At 44.9% G+C, this 17,680-nt stretch overlaps 1 protein-coding gene across 4 annotated transcripts in view; it reads left to right on the top strand.

Moving 5' to 3' along the window:
• RIPOR3 (RIPOR family member 3) overlaps nucleotides 1–17,630 on the top strand; it is a 113,404-nt gene extending 95,774 nt beyond the window's left edge. For all 4 annotated transcript variants that reach the window (XM_060277302.2, XM_035122812.3, XM_088674626.1 and 1 more), the window contains 7 exons: nucleotides 4,395–4,530; nucleotides 6,042–6,203; nucleotides 8,564–8,722; nucleotides 11,338–11,540; nucleotides 13,965–14,048; nucleotides 14,460–14,550; nucleotides 16,104–17,630. In XM_060277302.2, the coding sequence (XP_060133285.2) occupies nucleotides 4,395–4,530; nucleotides 6,042–6,203; nucleotides 8,564–8,722; nucleotides 11,338–11,540; nucleotides 13,965–14,048; nucleotides 14,460–14,550; nucleotides 16,104–16,204 (936 nt within the window). In that variant the 3' untranslated portion in view covers nucleotides 16,205–17,630. The remainder of the gene's footprint in view (nucleotides 1–4,394; nucleotides 4,531–6,041; nucleotides 6,204–8,563; nucleotides 8,723–11,337; nucleotides 11,541–13,964; nucleotides 14,049–14,459; nucleotides 14,551–16,103) is intronic.
• Nucleotides 17,631–17,680: the final 50 nt, after the last annotated feature.

The raw sequence follows: 17,680 nt of genomic DNA, 5'->3' as shown, positions 1-17,680 counted from the left end.
TCTCACTTAAGAAAATGCCGATGAATCTTCGTGAGAACTTTTTAAAAAGAAAAATCACAACCTGATGTGGAAATGTAGAGAACTGAACTTAAGGCTGGGGAAAAGAGAAACTGGGAGAAACCAAAATCGAGAGATTGCTGCATCCCTGTGACTCATGTGTAAGCAGAAGCTCTGCTAGATTAGATCAAAGATCTATCTAGGCCAGCATCCTCTTTCCCAAAAAGATGGGAAGCCCACTAACAAGACAGGGAAGTAATGGCTGTCTTGTGTATGCCTTGGAAATCTGACTTTTTCAATGTAATTGCAACACTGACTCGCCCCTTTCTCATCTGATGACAACAGGGCCGGACAACCCTAGGTATTTTTCAGGTTGGCTGGCATCCCTATTCCTGCATTTTTTGAACATATGAAGCAGCCTTTATGCTAGTTTGGACCACTGGTCCATCTAGCCTGGTATTGTCCATTCCAGGGGTAGCCAGCATGATGGACCACAACTGCCATCATTCCTGACTGCTGACCATGTTGGTTGGGGTGATGAAGGTTGGGGTCCAACAACTTCTAAAGAGCATCACCACAGCTAAAGGGTGGCCCAGTCTCATTGGCAGCAGCTCTTCAGGGTCTCAGACGAGGGGTCTTTCCCAGCTGCTGCTGCCTGACTCTGTTAAGTGGAGATGCAGGTGGTTGAACGTGAGACCTTCAGAGCTTCTTTCTCTGAGCTATGACCTTCTCCTTGCTTCTGAGAGTGCCACACTGATTCAAATAATGGATATCCAATAGGGTGATGACTTTTTTTACAACCTCATTTCCCTGTATCATAATTTGATGAGCTTTCATTAAAGATTAGATAAAACCTTACTTTCGAAGAGATTTGATAAAAAATACCTCACGCACAAAATGATTTTAAAAATGTTATTTATCAGTTTTTTGACCATTTTCGAAGTCACTGTAAGCAGATATAAAATTGAACCCAAGCTTTAGAGTCACATATATACAACATTATATAGGGTCATCAAACACACAAGGAAGCTTTTTTTAGGTGCAGTAACATATAGACGCCGGTAGAGGGCGATGTTTTCCTACCTCTCCTGTAGGTTCTTTTCCCAGCATGTCCGGCAGGGTCTGCTGGCTGAGTTTTGAGGTCCCAAAAGGGGGCTTTTACCTTGCGCAGGTGTGACATTTGTATACCCTATGTTGCTAAGAACACTCCCCATTGTGGAATGTGGTGTTGTGTCCAAATTTGATACGAAATATATATAGAATTGTTAATACAATTTTATGAAATGGTAAAACGGCATACAAAAAAATTAAAAACGGTTTGTGCATAACCTTTTTTAATATTTCAATGGAATATACCTCATTTTAGGCAAAAGTTCAACCATTTGTGCTAGAGGAAATAATTTTTGAAAAATAATAATAAAAAAGTCATCACCCTAATATCCAAATATTTAAAGAAAGGTTTGACTGGCTGTTTTCTCATGCCAGGGAAGCTGTTCCCACAGGAAGGTGGCCCAACTTGTATTTGGTGCTCTGGTAAAAACAAAACGGATATCCATCCTCTTTTAAATCTGCTTTCCTAATACATGCTCATCAGACTGTTTGCAACAGATAGTTATGTTTCCAGGGCCTGAGCAGAAATTCCCAGGAAGCCTTTGAAGGCACTTCCAGATGTTGACTTCCCTGGGGACATGACTACCCAGTGCAGAGCTGAACAAGTCAAACCAGATTATTTCAGCTTTAAGCTCATAAAAATACAGAAGCCACCAAGGCACTCGTAATTGGGTTACAATTGATAAAATAAAATATGGATAGAAATAAAATATTTGAGAAATATACAAAATCAGGGATAGGATATAATAAAAGAGTTTCAGTTTTTGTATAGGAGACCATTACATCTCTTATAAGACAGGACAGAAGTCTGCCACTTGCAAGGTTACAATCATGTCTGTGAGCTGAACAAGGAAGCACTGTGATGATTTTGAGGTCCCGGGTAACTCTGGCACAGGCTGACCTCCAAAAAGTCTCTACTCCTGGCTACATCTCTCAGCATGTAGGCCCCTCCCAGCTCCGTTGATTGCTGGCCGTGCTGTATCTGAGAACAGGGCAGCCAGCTGCTCCTTCTTTCATGGCGATGATCCTTATACAGTAGTTGCCGTCAGGAGTGGGAAGAGCACAATTCACAGAAAAGAGAGAGAGACCAATTTTTGGAAGCACCACGAAGCCTTAGACTCCCAAAGGTTCTATTAATGCTTACTCGTGAACAGATCTTCTGGCTAAGAACCCTTCTCAGTCAGCAGATGTTCAATGCTCCATACAATGTCTGTTGAGATACTACAAGGAAATGCCTTCTGGTGAGAACTCATTCTTTTAAGCTGTAAATCTGGGGGGCAGAGCATCCCAGACAGGGGTAGGGCCAGTGTTACAGTCTTGCTCCCCATCCTCATTCAGTTATTAATCACATGTGTATGGGGGTGGGAAGTTAGACTAAGGCTCCAATAGCAAACCCATTTATTCATTTGTGTCAACTTAATATGGTCCTGCCAACCTAGCAGTTCGAAAGCACGTCAAAATGCAAGTAGATAAATAGGAACCGCTACAGCGGGAAGGTAAACGGCGTTTCCATGTGCTGCTCTGGTTCGCCAGAAGCGGCTTTGTCATGCTGGCCACATGACCTGGAAGCTATATGCCGGCTCCCTCGGCCAATAATGTGAGATGAGCGCGCAACCCCAGAGTCGGTCACGACTGGACCTAATGGTCAGGGGTCCCTTTACCTAATATGGTCTGAAGCTCAACATCAAAAAAACCAAGATCATGGCCACTGGTCCCATCACCTCCTGGCAAATAGAAGGGGAAGAAATGGAGGCAGTGAGAGATTTTACTTTCTTGGGCTCCTTGATCACTGCAGATGGTGACAGCAGTCACGAAATTAAAAGACGCTTGCTTCTGGGGAGAAAAGCAATGACAAACCTAGACAGCATCTTAAAAAGCAGAGACATCACCTTGCCGACAAAGGTCCGTATAGTTAAAGCTATGGTTTTCCCAGTAGTGATGTATGGAAGTGAGAGCTGGACCATAAAGAAGGCTGATCGCCGAAGAATTGATGCTTTTGAATTATGGTGCTGGAGGAGACTCTTGAGAGTCCCATGGACTGCAAGAAGATCAAACCTATCCATTCTTAAGGAAATCAGCCCTGAGTGCTCCCTGGAAGGACAGATCGTGAAGCTGAGGCTCCAATACTTTGGCCACCTCATGAGAAGAGAAGAATCCTTGGAAAAGACCCTGATGTTGGGAAAGATTGAGGGCACTAGGAGAAGGGGACGACAGAGGACAAGATGGTTGGACAGTGTTCTCGAAGCTACGAACATGAGTTTGACCAAACTGCAGGAGGCAGTGCAAGACAGGAGTGCCTGGCGTGCTATGGTCCATAGGGTCACGAAGAGTTGGACACGACTAAACGACTAAACAACAACAACAAATAGTGAGCCAATCTCAGCTCACTAGTGAGTGTAGTTATATAGTCTGCATATTTGCCAAGATGTTTGTTGCCAGCGTTGGGGTTTCTGTGTCAGTTTCCGCTGCGCACAGGCCTTTTTACAGGAATGTTCGCATGAGGACCTATCTTGTTTGCACTGGCCTTTATGACCAGCTTTGGATTGCAACTGAGAATAGAGTGATCTGTCAGTTCCAGTTCCAGTTCCCCCGGTTTCTCATTTTTCCAGTCTTAAGATTCAGTTCCCTCCATTTGCACAGCAGTTTGCAAATTGTTTTCTCGTGATAATCACATTTTTATATGCAGCTTTGAGTTATATACCCACATTCCTGCAAGCAATTTCCCCAAACTTAATGCATCCTTGTGCATGATTTTCACCTACGTGTTCAAGTTTTATATTCACACTTTCACTTAATGTATGCATTTTTGCAAACATTGGTTGGATGTAAAATTGCATTGCAGAATTCGGATAAGTGCAAATTTAGAAGGATAGCTGTGTTTGTTTCAATTCTCATACCGTTTAGGAAAACGCAGATTCACCTTTAAATGCGAAATGAACTGAAAAGCCTTAATTGCAGCCCAAGAGCTGCGGTATTGCAAGAGTCCTCTTTGCGCATTTCTTTGTGGTCCATAATATTGGCAGCTGCTTATCAGCACCACTACAACAACACAGTAATTTCAAAAGGAAGTGGCTTTATTCATATCCATGCTCAGCGGAGTGCAATTAACTCGCAGCTGTTGGGTTGCATTTGACAATGTGTGTCCCACCGCAGAGATGGGAGGCAGGTGTTCTCCCCAGTGGCCCTGGGGAAGTTTTGGACCATGTGCAGATGAATTTGGCTGCTTCATTGCTTAATATACAACCCTGAGCAGTAGCCTCTCAAATCCTCCCTTCTTTTGCTTCCAGAAACTTGTCCTGCCAGACTTAGCTCCAATTGTCCAGCAGAGCCTTTTGGAAGAGGTGTCACAACAGAAACACGTTCTGGAGATAATCTCTGCTCTGGCTGCTCCTGTACCACGGAACCTGACTTCTGTGGAAGAGAGTAAGTTATGAGATGTCCAAAACTTTAAGGTGTGGAACAGACACTCCCAAGCATCCTTCCCCCCCCCCCCAGCCGCTGTCTAGTAGAGGGTGGGGGTGGAGGACCTGTTATGACCAAGGGCTGCATTCGCTTGTGGCTAACGTTCAAGGACCCAGTGGGATCAAAGCAAAAGTGGGTGGAATAACCCCACACAGTTTCTCACACACATCCCAATTCACATACCCGCCTGTGCAGAGCTGGACACCAACACCAACAAATGCATTCCTACATGATCTGCGCATCTGTTCACACACCCATTCTCATCCCCCCCCCCTCTCAACCTCCCTGTTGGACTACAGCTCCCATCATTCCAGGCCATTGGCCATGCTGACAGGGCTGATGGGAGTTGGAATCCATCAACGCCTGGAGAGCCACAGGTTCTCGAATTCTTTCCTTAACCAAGTGCCACTCCTTCAAATAGATCTTCCACTTCTAGTGGCCTCCCAGCTCTCACTTGCGTGCAAAACCAAAAGTCCGCATTGGACATAGCACTCTCACACACACACACCCCGCATACCTTTGCACGCCATATGTGACTCAGACTCTCAAGAAGGCAGATATTGATCTGGGAGCTTGGGATCAAGATTTTATTTGAGATTAGTAAAATGCTAGGGGAGTGATTTGGTGACATATGCATCCATCTACGTATCCCTATCTGTGCGTATGTTCCTTTTGGCATGTACAGTGGTACCTCTACTTAACGAATAACTCTACTTACGAATGTTTCTACTTACGAATGGAGCTCCGTCCGCCATCTTGGATGCGGTTTAGATAGGATTTTTTCTACTTACGAATTTTTTCTCCCAATGCATTCCTATGGGATTCGACTTACAAATTTTTTCTACTTACAAATGTGCGTTTGGAACGCATTAAATTCGTAAGTAGAGGTACCACTGTATACAGATTAGCACAGGATCAATTTAGGCTTATTATGTTATACACACACATGTACACACACACACACACACACACACACACACACACAGCCTATAGCTGTAGGTCTCAGGGCAGTTCACAGGATAAAATAAAATTATAAAACCACAAAATACATATTCAAAATAACAACAACAACAACCCAATAACAACCCCCACCCCAGATTTTAAAAGGGCATTGGATGTCAATCAAATCAACCAAAGGTCTGGTTAAAGAGGAACGTTTTTGCCTCATGCCAAAAGGTGTATAATGAAGGTAAACTTCCCTGGGCAGAGCATCCCACAGGTGGGGGAGCCACTGCAGAAAAGGCATACATATCATCTGGTACAGGCATCCCCAAACTTCGGTCCTCCAGATGTTTTGGACTACAATTCCCATCATCCCTGACTACTGGTCCTGTTAGCTAGGGATCATGGGAGTTGTAGGCCAAAACATCTGGAGGGCTGCAGTTTGGGGATGCCTGATCTGGTATTTCACTTTTAGCTTGCAAATGAGTTTCAGGCCCCCTTGCTGACATTCATGTTATTATTTTTTGCAGTCATTCAAAAAGCTAAAAAGCAGAAGCGCTGCCTGAAGATTTGGAGTGAGTGCACTGAGCGGGGAAGCATTTTATTCTGTCCGGCGGAGAGATTTTGGAACCCTTTGAAATACATACTGATGTTTAAAACGAAAGAGAACTATCAAGGACACATAGAAAAAGGTAATGCGGTTGTATTTGTGCCTTTGCTAATGATTGCCCAGTGTTGATCACTTTTAAAACTTGGCAGCAGTTTTGGATTTCAGTTAGTCCAAAGCGGTGCAATGATTAAAATATCCACTGACTGGTTAAAAGGAAAATGTATCCATTTATAAAAATGCAATCTGTGTAATAATAATTCTTCCGCATTTATAGCTTGCCCCATAGCTGTTCAAAGCACTTGATGTACGTTAGCTCAGCAAACCTTACAATAATCCTGCAAAGTATTACTGTCTCCAAGATTCCTCAATATTGCAGATAGTGGAACTCTGGCTGTTGGGTGAGTTACCTATAAAAAGCTACCTGGCAGAGTTCCTGGCAGAGGGGAGATTTGAACCCAGGACTTTCTGATCCATGGCCCTAGTAGTCACTTAGCTGCTGCGCCTATCACTATGTCTTATTTTCGGGGTATGGCTTATATTCCTTGAATGCTTAAAAATCCTGCTATGGCTTATTTTATGGGTATGTCTTAAAATATGAGAAACAGGGTAGGTAGTAATGCTGCATGATGTAGCTTAGAGCCGTCCTGTAGGCAAAGGCTGGCTAACCTGTGACCCTCCGGATGTCATTAGACTCCATCTCCCATCAGCCCCTGCTAGCAAGGACAATGTCCAGGGATGATGGGGGTGGTAGTTTAACAACACACTGGGGCGAGACAGGTCCCCCTATTCCTGCTGTAGCCAAGGGAGCATTGGAGCAGAGGTGGGGAATCTGCAGCCCTTCAGATTTAACAGGTCTCCAGTTCCCATTGGTCCTAGCCAGCATGACCAGTGGTTGGAGCTCACTAGAATGGTTGCAGCCCTGCACTATCTGAATGGCCTCAGGTGAGCCAGCCCTGAATTAGAGCCTCCACCTCCTGTGACATCCAGAAAAATTCATTTGACTATACATAGTGGGTTGAAGAACGGCAGCGATGGTTACAGGCTCTCCTCCTGCAGTTTCATGCCATAGTATTTCTTGTTCTTGCAGTTGTGTATGTGAATTCAGGATTGCATCGAGGAAATAAGCACCTCAATGCTGATTCCCAGTCCTGAGAATTACCTAACCCTATGTTTTCCGCTCAAATATTTCAAACTAAGCAGGGCTGGTGTTTTTTTAAAAACATCTTTTAATTCTTTTTGCTTAACATTTGCATACAAGTGAATGAGCTTGGGATTTCTGCCTGAGGCTGAAATCTGGCAGCTTCTGACTTATGCATAAAGATGCCCCCCCCCAGGCTTAGGTGGTGAATAGTTGAGCCCTGTGGGTACTAAGCACCATTACCATCTGCCGCTGCTGCTGCATGCTTCTGTGAACTAAACTGGGACTCCTGTCCTGTGTACAGTTATTCTAGCAGCCATGCTAAGACTGTGCTCTCTAAGTAAAATGGCCTTCGTTATTTGGCCTGCTACCTTTGCATAAGGCTGTGCATTGTGTGATGTGCTGATCACAAGTGGAGAAAGGAATATTGGGCCCAGCATTTACTATATTCACAACTTCAACTTCCTTAAAAAACAACAACCACACAACATTATTGTTTAGCTCTGAATGCAGTGAGGATGGGCTTGAAAGTGTTTAGGCAATAGTGGTTACAGATAAAATATTGATCTAGATCAGGGGTTTCCAAACTAAGGCCCGGGGGCCGGATGCGGCCCAATCGCCTTCTCAATCTGGCCTGCTCCCAGTCCGGGAATCAGCAAGTTTTTACATGAGTAGAATGTGTCCTTTTATTTAAAATGCATCTCTGGGTTATTTGTGGTGCCTGCCTGGTGTTTTTACATGAGTAGAATGTGTCCTTTTATTTAAAATGCATCTCTGGGTTATTTGTGAGGCATAGGAATTCGTTCATATTTTTTTTTACAAAATATAGTCCGGCCCCCCACAAGGTCTGAGGGACAGTGGACCGGCCCCAGCTGAAAAAGTTTGCTGACCCCTGATCTAGATGCACCTTTCTCCTGATCCAGAAAGGCTCTTCTTATCTTCAATGTTGTTGTTGTTTAGTCGTTCAGTCGCGTCCGACTCTTTGTGACCCCATGGACCAGAGTACACCAGGCACTCCTGTCTTGCACTGCCTCCCGCAATTTGGTCAAACTCATGTTCGTAGGTTTGAGAACACTGTCCAACCATCTCGTCCTCTGTTGTCCCCTTCTCCTTGTGCCCTCCATCTTTCCCAACATCAGGGTCTTTTCCAGGGAGTCTTCTCTTCTCATGAGTATTGGAGTATCTTCAATGCATAGGAGGAAATTCAAATATCCAAGCCCTGGCCATCTCTAGATAGAACTGCTTGCCTCACGTTTATTTTGTTTAAAACATCCCGCCCCTCATTTCTATGCACCCCCTTTCAGTTTTGCAGGTGTTCCTGGAGCAGATAGTTGGAAGCAGCCTGCTCTTTCCCTCGAGGGATCTCCCAGCTGAATCAGTGACATTATTCCAGTTTTACAGCTACCTGGAGAAGCACCACGTGAACAATTTGGAAAAACACCTGGCCAGATTTGCTAAAGAAGGTAAATAAATGGCTGGCGAGGGAGACCCTATTTGAGATTTGGTCAGGTGTCTGCCAGGTTAGGAGTTATTATACAGTAGTGCCTCAACTTACGAATTTAATCCGTTCCGAAGGCACCTTTGTAGGTCGAAAAATTCGTAAGTCGAAAAACGCCATTGGAAATGCGATTTCCCATAGGAATGCATTGGAAACGGAAAATGTGTAAGTCAAAGCAACCCTATCTAAAAAATTGTAAGTCAAAAAATCCCTACCCTAAAACCACCGCAGTTTTCTTTTGGATGTTTTCTTTCGAATTACCCCCATTTGTAAGTCGAAAAATTCAGTTGTCGAGTCGTTCGTAAGTCGAGGTATCACTGTATAGGGTGAATCTCCAAGGCCCACCACTGGCTGTTGCATGTTGAAATGATAGCTACTTGAGAGACTGTCCTGTTCCTTGAGCTGTACCCAGCAGGTCACTGCTGATAGTCCCAAGACTATCAGAAGGTGCTCCAGGGCAACTTGGAGCAGGGCTTTTGGTGTGGTGGCCCCTGTTAACACAGCAGGGTTCATAGGATAAGTTCTGGCTATTTGCACTTCCTGGAAACAACTGAAGATTGTTCTAGGTGCCACCATTTTGATTTCTCACAACACATTCTTCCCCAACCTCATGCCCTCTGAATATTTTGTACAACTCCCATCATTTCTGACCATTGTTTGGGACTGATAGGAGTTGTAGTCCAAAACCTCTGGAGGGCACTCAGCTGAGGACGGCTGACCTAGAGCAACACAGTGATATGAGTGCTGCTGTTGCTGTCTGCCACTGGTAGGCAATTCTTTCAGGGCCTACCAGGGGGCACTTTACCAAGCGCTGGTTCAAATTGGTAGCCTTGCAGGTAACATGGGTGGCGCTGTGGTCTAAACCACTGAGCCTCTTGGGTTTGCCGATCGGAAGGTCAGCTGTTCGAATTCACACAAGGGGTGAGCTCCCATTGCTCTGTCCCAGCTCCTGCCAACCTAGCAGTTCTAAAGCACACCAGTGTGAGTAGATAAATAGGCACCGCTGCGGTGGGAAGGTAAACAGCATTTCCATGCACTCTGGCACTTGTCGCAGTCCTCCGTATGCCAGAAGCGGCTCCCTCAGCCTGAAATGCCGGCTCCCTCGGCCTGAAACAAACGCCGGCTCCCTCGGCCTGAAAAGCGAGATGAGTGCCGCACCCATAGTCTCCTTTGGCTGGACTTAACCATCCAGGGGTCCTTGACCTTTAGCTAGGAATGGAAGGAATCAAGTGAATGCAAATATGAGGCTTTTTAGTTTAGGTAAAAACGAGATTATGGGGCAGGGGGACATGGTAGAGTTTTATTCAGTTATGCCCAGGGTGGTCCAAGTGGATAGAGAGAGGATTTTCTCCTCCTCTCACGATGCTGGTCCTCAGTGTCATCCAAACTTCTTCACCGTCAGTGTATTGTGCGTTAAATAATATCCACAATTAATTGCCACCATTAATTGGTCCTGGCGCTTGCCTAGGTGACTTCAGAGGGTGATTAAACAAATTTATGGAGGATGAGTCATATGATCATAGAAGAGTAGAAGTGGAAGGGACCCCCAAAGGATCATCTAGTCCAAACCCCTGCTATGCAAGAATGATGGCTAAATAATCCCTGGGCAGAGGGCCATCCAACCTCTGTTTCAAAACTTCCAATGAAGGAAAGTCTGCCAGTCTATCAGTGGCTCCTAGTTAGGGTCATAGGCAGCAGGCCCTGATTAGCAGCCGCCGGGGAGCAACAATGAGAGGGAGTGTTGCTACCATGCCTGTGGCTGAATGCATCTGCTGGAGGAAACAGGGTGCTGTGGCAGATGGACCTTTGATCTGATCCTGCAGGAGTCTTGCTATGTTCAATCCCCAGAATTTCCCATTAAACCAAAGGATTTTAGCGTTGTAAGTGACCCCGAGGGTCATCTAGTCCAAACCCCTGCAATGCAGGAATTTTTAGCACAAGGTTGGGCACAAACTCTGAGATTAAGAGTCTAACAATCTTCCAATTGAGCTGTTGGGTTGATCAGAAAGATATTTCTCTACCTGTGACCTAGTCAAAGTTGCTAGCGCATTGGGTGGACCAGTGTCTTATTTAACAACCTTAAATGTTAATTTGCACCTGCGGTTGTAGACCTTAAAAAAAAAAAGGCATTGGGGTTGTGTCCAATGAAGTTGTCCTTTTTTTACAATGTTTCTCAAGCCTGGGTCCCCATCTGTTGTTGGACTACAACTCCTATCACCGTAGCTAACAGGACCAGTGGTCAGGGATGATGGGAGTTGTAGTAAAAAAACAGTTGAAGACCCAAAATTGAGAAACACTGTTTTAGTACAAGGACTTCTGCCTATGCGATGGGACTTCCTCTCCCTACATACCCCCCAAATTTGTTGAGATGTTCCTTCAACTCTTTGGGGGGTGGGCAAGGGAGCCCGTGGGGAGAGGAAGTCCCGTTGGTGCAGAAAAGTCCTTGTGTGTAAATGCGATGACTGCACAGCATGCAAACTGTTGTAGAATAAGTTGCCTTGACATTATACAGTGGAGGGAAGAGAGAATAAATCGGAAATAGCCTTTCAGAGCCAAAATGTTTGGGTTTCTCCTCCGCAGTGATGCTGACTGAGGACCTGCAGCGTCCTGGGAGAATGAAGAAAATAAAGAACCTGAAAGGGAAGCGACTCAGCCGATTGCAGCCCCTTCCACAGACCTTACAGCTCCTTGCCGTTCTGCAGCTTGATGAAAACCTTCGTGTGGGCAAGGCAGCCATGTCATGTCTCTCTCGAGCGGCAGCTGACAGGAATTTCAGGGAAAAGGTACCGGCTTTCCACTTCGCTTGGCATTCCCTCGTTTGCTGCATTCAGATAATATATGCCTATGTATGGGAAGGGGCCATAGCTGAGTGGTAGGGGCATTGGTTTGCATGCATAAGAAGAGTTCTGCAGGACCAGGCCAAAGGCCCAGCTAGTCTAGCATCGTGTTCTCACTGGGGTCAACCAGAAATCTTGGCTGTTCCATGGCCCTCAGATGTTGTTTAGAGGCAGTGAAATACCAAAAAGTTGTGCAGTCCTCCTCACCAGGGCTGAAACTAGGCATTCTGTCACTCGGGGCAAAGACCTAGTTTGTCACACCCCCACGTGTTTGCATACATGTACACACACACAGTTGTTCATAAAGGGCATAAAAAGTAGTTTGAAAGAGGCTGGAGAAGAGAGTCTCTCCAAATAGTAAAATTGTTCATGTATCTGACTTTCATTCAACCTTAATTAGATCGCCTCATTTAAGGAATTCTATGAAGTACAGGATTATGACTGTATTATATTATTATTATTATTATTATTATTATTATTATTATTATTATTATTATTATGTAATAATAACAATAATGGAAACTGTGATAATGATCAGGACACATACCAGCAAGTACGTCCTATTGAACTAAGTGGGACTTACTTCTGAGTAAAAATGCTTAAGATTGCAGTACAGTATAAGACTGCAGAATCTTTACACAGTTACCTGGGAGTAAGCTCCATTGAATTCAGTGGGACTTGCATCTGAGTAGTGAAGGCTTCCAGACAGTTCAAGGGTCTAAAGCAGGCATCCCCAAACTGTGACCCTCCAGATGTTTGGGACTACAATTCCCATCATCCCTAGCTAACAGGACCAGTGGTCAGGGATGATGGGAATTGTACTCCAAAACATCTGGAGGGCCGAAGTTTGGGGATGCCTGCTCTAAGGAATAAAGACTCCACAAGTTTCCTTTAAAAATCGCTGGCTGATGAACCATTGCAATTAAAGAATTTAAAGTGGATTGGCTACATTTTCCTTCCAAATTACAGGAAGGGACAAAAACAAAGTGCTTTGCATGTCAGCATCCCATTTCTTTCATTGCAGGTATTTTATTTTCGGTATTAAGAGGATTCAGTTTTTGTAGCTGATTGTATGCAGCAGAGAGAGAGAGAGAGAGAGAGAGAGAGAGAGAGAGAGAGAGAGAGAGAGAGAGAGAGAGAGAGAGAGAACACATAAGCAAGCAATACGTCCAGAGTGTCAACTTGACATGTAAATTGTTTAATCATGACAAAAGCTTCTGTTCCCAAAAAGGGCAGGAGGTGGTGTTCTTATCTCTTCGCCACTTTTAATTGATCTCCGAGACTTTGAGGGAAGAAGAAAAAAAGCAACAAAACTTCCCTTTTTCAATTTTGCTTGGAGAGCAACCTTCTCCAGGATCTCTTTTGCACACAATTCCCAAAACAAAACAAAACAAAACAAATTCCTTCCAGTAGCACCTTACAGACCAACTAAGTTTGTTACTGGTATGAGCTTTTGTGTGCATGCACACTTCCACGAAAGCTCATATCAATAACAAACTTAAGTTGGTCTCTAAGGTGCTACTGGAAGGATTTTTTTTATTTTGTTTCGACTACGGCAGACCAAGACGGCTACCTACCTGTAACTAAATTCCCAAAACAGACAGGGGGAAAGGGGAAGGAGGATCGTTTCCCAGGTTTTCCTGCTTCCCTTTGCAAATTAGCATCCCTCTGGTGCTCAGCAGCTCAAGACAAGAAGGACCTAGTCCTAGCTAGAGGCTTCACCCAGGGCTGAGACCCTGGCAAGCGCCCACCCCCATTAACTACGGCCCTGCTCCTCACCACTGTAATTGCTGGTTGCTAGCTAGCATGTTCTCCTCTTCCCATGCTTTCCTGGTATCTCCCAGAAATATCTGTTCACAGGAAGAGAAGCAGTGGAAATGGTGGGGAAAACAGCAGCCCTGCAGGCTAAAGAATTAGGAGGCCCCAATATCTTATGTTGAGGGACCCAGGTGGCGCTGTGGTTAAACCACTGAGCCTAGGGCTTGCTGATCAGAAGGTCGGCGGTTCGAATCCCTGTGACGGGGTGAGCTCCCGTTGCTTGGTCCCAGCTCCTGCCAACCTAGCAGTTCGAAAGCATGTCAAAATGCAAGTAGATAAATAGGAACCGCTACAGCGGGAAGGTAAACGGCGTTTCCATGTGCTGCTTTGGTTTGCCAGAAGCGGCTTTGTCATGCTGGCCACATGACCTGGAAGCTATACGCCGGCTCCCTCGGCCAATAATGCGAGATGAGCGCGCAACCCCAGAGTCGGTCACGACTGGACCTAATGGTCAGGGGTCCCTTTACCTTTAATATCTTATGTTAGGGCACTTTGGAGCAGAGGAGGAGGGAATGTTATCAGTGTCATTGAATGCTCCATTGTCTTTTGCAGGCTCTGCTTTTTTACACAGATGCCTTAAGTAAGGACGATGCGAAATTACAGCAAGCTGCATGTCTGGCCCTCAAAAACCTCAGAGTGAGTATTTTTTAATTCTTGTTTAGTGGGGTTGTTAAGAGAGGTGCATGTGCAGTCACAGGTAGCCAGGAGAGGCTCCGAGAGTCACCCAAAAACATGATTGGAATGTATTGGAAACTGGAACACAGAGGGCATAAGACACACACAAAGACGAAAATGAGTGTTGTTAAAGGGTGAACCTAGTTGAAAAACCACCTTGAGATGTATGGATAAAGGGTGGTACACAAATTTAATAAATAATAATAATGAGGGCTACAGATTATTTTTGATTATTGATTAAATCTCCAATTTATTAGATCTCCAGTGCCACAGGCTATCCATCCATATGAGTCAGCACATTGATGTCAAGAGTTAGGAAGCATTCTGAAATAATTTAACAGCTGCTCCTGCGCTGCTTCTTTTATATAACAGGGTGTGGAAAGCATAGAGCAAATTGCCAGACTGTGTCTATCAGAATCAGAGGAAGTGCGGAACGCTGCCAGAGAAACAACTCTTTCATTTGGTAAGTACTTATAACGATTCCCTGCGGGTGGATTTTGGATGAGCGAATAGTGAGTTGAAAAGCAGAAGCAACAGCTAGTCGGCCTTGGCTTAGAGAGGCATTGCCGCTTGCTCTGAGGAAGTGGTGTCGGTTTTGGTTGCCCCTGCAGCGGATCTTCTTTTGCCATCAATTCCCAGCACTGTTTTTGTGACAGATTTCTGGGGAAAGAGCACCGCACGAATGGCTGTTGCAAGGGAAGGACGCACCAAAAGAAACCGTTCCACCCCGTTCCTATGAAACTCTGTGCCTTGTTCCTGCAGCGCCAACCGTCTCTGCCCTTTTTTTCCTCATGAGAATTGACTTTGGCTTGCACCCTGAAGTCTTGTTAAATCATTTCAGCTCCCTGTCCATCCTTATTCAGCTTTGTAAATTGCTCTAGGCATTATATACTGCTTAAAAAACTCAAGTTTGGTTCTGCTGCGTCAGACCAATGGTCCATCTATTCCAGCATCCTGTTGCCACAGCGACCAACTAGATGCCCAGGAAGCCCCAAGCAGGACCCGAGTAGAAAAGCACTCTTCCCACTTGAGCACTCTTCCCACTTGGGGTTCCCAGCCACTACTTCCCATACTGCCTCCAACAGTGGAGGTAGATGACAGAACATATCCATAGTGCCTTGTTGCCATGGGTAGACCTGTCCTCCATGAATAGGCCCAAGTCTTCTTCTAAAGCCCGTGAAGTTGATGGCTATCACAGAATCCTGCAGGAGCAGGCTCCACAGTAACTATAAGAACATAAGGTGAGCCTGCTGGACCAGGCCACTGACCCATCTGGCCCAGCATTCAGTTCTGTGGCCCATGGGAATCCCCAAAGGAGGACTTGGAACACTCTTGTGGCCTCGAGAGACCTATAGCGAAGGTGGAACAATACAGCCATTGTGGCTAATAACTTATGTGCTGATGTGACTATGTGTTATGTAAAGTAATATTTCCTTTTGTCTGCCCTGAATCTTATTGGATATTAGCTTCGTTGGGTGGGCCAGGTTCTAACACTATGGGGGAGGCAGAAACAGAGAAACTTTTCTCTCTCTGTTCTCGTACTTTTTTTTTTCCTAAACTGAAAAGCCCCCAAGGTTTCATCGATGGAGTTTTGCTCTAGCTACTTGGTGGGGGCAGATCCACACCACACGTAAAGCAAACAACTTCCCTCCCCCAAATCCCGAGAACTATAGTTTCCCTCCTACAATTCTCAGCACCCTTAGCAAACTAGAGCTCCCAGAATTCTCTGGGGGAAGTCATCAGCTTGAAATGTGCAGTGAATGTTCCCTCAATGTAAGCCATGGCTCTGCCCTTGCTTGCCCTTTTCCGTACCTGTTCCAGGTCAACAATATCCTTTTAAAAAAACTTTTGGATATTGCTAAGGCAGGCCCTAAACATTTTCTTCATAATTAATTCTTTCCATGTGGTTGTGAAAAATTGGTCGCAAAATTGTAAAAGAGGGAGAGTCGTGTGCAAGGAAAACTTTGCTTATCCAACAGCGGCAGTCAACCTCCTGATTTGTCCCTTTCTTCACAGGTGACAAAGGAAGGCTGGCTTTTGAGAAAATGGACAAGATCTGTTGTGAGCTGAGGGACACCATGTACCAAGAAGCTGAAATAGAAATCACAGTATTTTAAGCAGTGCCTTCGAGGGGGAGGCCAGATAATCTTGCACCATCTGCAATTTGGCTACAAGAGTGCAGAGGGGAAAGCACACAAATGTTAAATCTGTCTCGGCTGGATTTAAAAACAAATTATCTTGAGAACGAGCAGCGTTTCTGCACGGTGCAAAATCTCTTTGGGTGACTGATCTCATAACCAGAAAGGTACTGTGTAAAACATTAAATATCAGCATCCCCCTGTCTTCGGTATCACAGGAAACATTCATCTTGAACTAAGGCGGCATCCGAAAATCTTGCACTGAAGTTCTCCATTTGCAGTTCTCAAGGGAGGAAAGGAGACAGAAGGAGCTTCTTTTTTGACTGTGAGATGTTTTCTTAGGAATAACCAAGGTGTTTCAAGCAGGAGAGAAAAAGAAAACCGCGAGGATGGACCACACGGGGATTGTAGTGAGTGGCATTAGTGAAGATGCGGCCCTCTAAAACTTCAGTCCAACCAGCACCCTTTTTTTTAGGCCATAGGAAAATAACTTGTATATTTATTTGCTTAATATTGTGGACAAGGACTTCCACACAATCTCTAAAGTAATTAGCGACAGTAAATTAACCTGAAATCTTCTTTCAAGGGCACCTTGTTCTGGAAGCGGATGTGTTGGGGTCTTAAGATAAGACTGAAAAACATGGGGTCTGTGACCCTAGAGCATTGCAGAGTTGGAAGGGGACCAAGGGTCATCTAGTCCAACCCCCTGCAATGCAAGAATTAACAGCTAAAGAACCCTCACCTCTTGTTGGTCGCTTCCCACCATTAAGCCCCTAAACCATTATTCTTGTAGACCAGGCATCACCAAACTTCGGCCCTCCAGATGTTTTGGACTACAATTCCCATAATCCCTGACCACTGGTCCTCTTAGCTAGGGATCATGGGAGTTGTAGGTCAAAACATCTGGAGGGCCGCAGTTTGGGGGTGCCTGTTGTAGACACACCAGAATCTAGTGCCAGGAAAAACTGAGAAGCCGGCTTTTCCCACGAATGCTTAATTCTGGGTTTATAATCTTAACTGAGCTGTTTTTAAGTTGACTGTGGCCGCAATACTAAGCACATTTACATTGATATTTTACGGAACTTGGTGAGAGGCACATTTGAGTAAGCAGGTGCTGATGAGCAATGCCTACCATCTTTTCCCCCCACCGATGGTGTTGGCAGGAGCTGAACGCAATTGGGTGTGTGTGCTTTGCCTATTGCTGATAACAGAAATGCTTCCATCCCTGAGTGTGTATGCAGCTGCCCCATCACTGGATCCCTACCCCCTTGCTTTAATGTACATATTTTATACAGAACTTTGTGCTTTTTTATTATGAAAACAAACAAACACTTTTCAGTATTTATTGCTGGGGTTAGTTTACATATTGTTCTTTTTTAAAGTTTAATAAAACGTTTGAAAAGTCGATTGCATTCTTCTTCCAGTTGTAATTTAAAATGCAATGCAAAACAGAGA

Source organism: Zootoca vivipara, chromosome 7 (assembly GCF_965207765.1).
Source record: "Zootoca vivipara chromosome 7, rZooViv2.hap1.1, whole genome shotgun sequence".
Lineage (NCBI taxonomy): Eukaryota > Metazoa > Chordata > Lepidosauria > Squamata > Lacertidae > Zootoca > Zootoca vivipara.
This window is presented reverse-complemented; position numbering and strand designations above follow the sequence as displayed.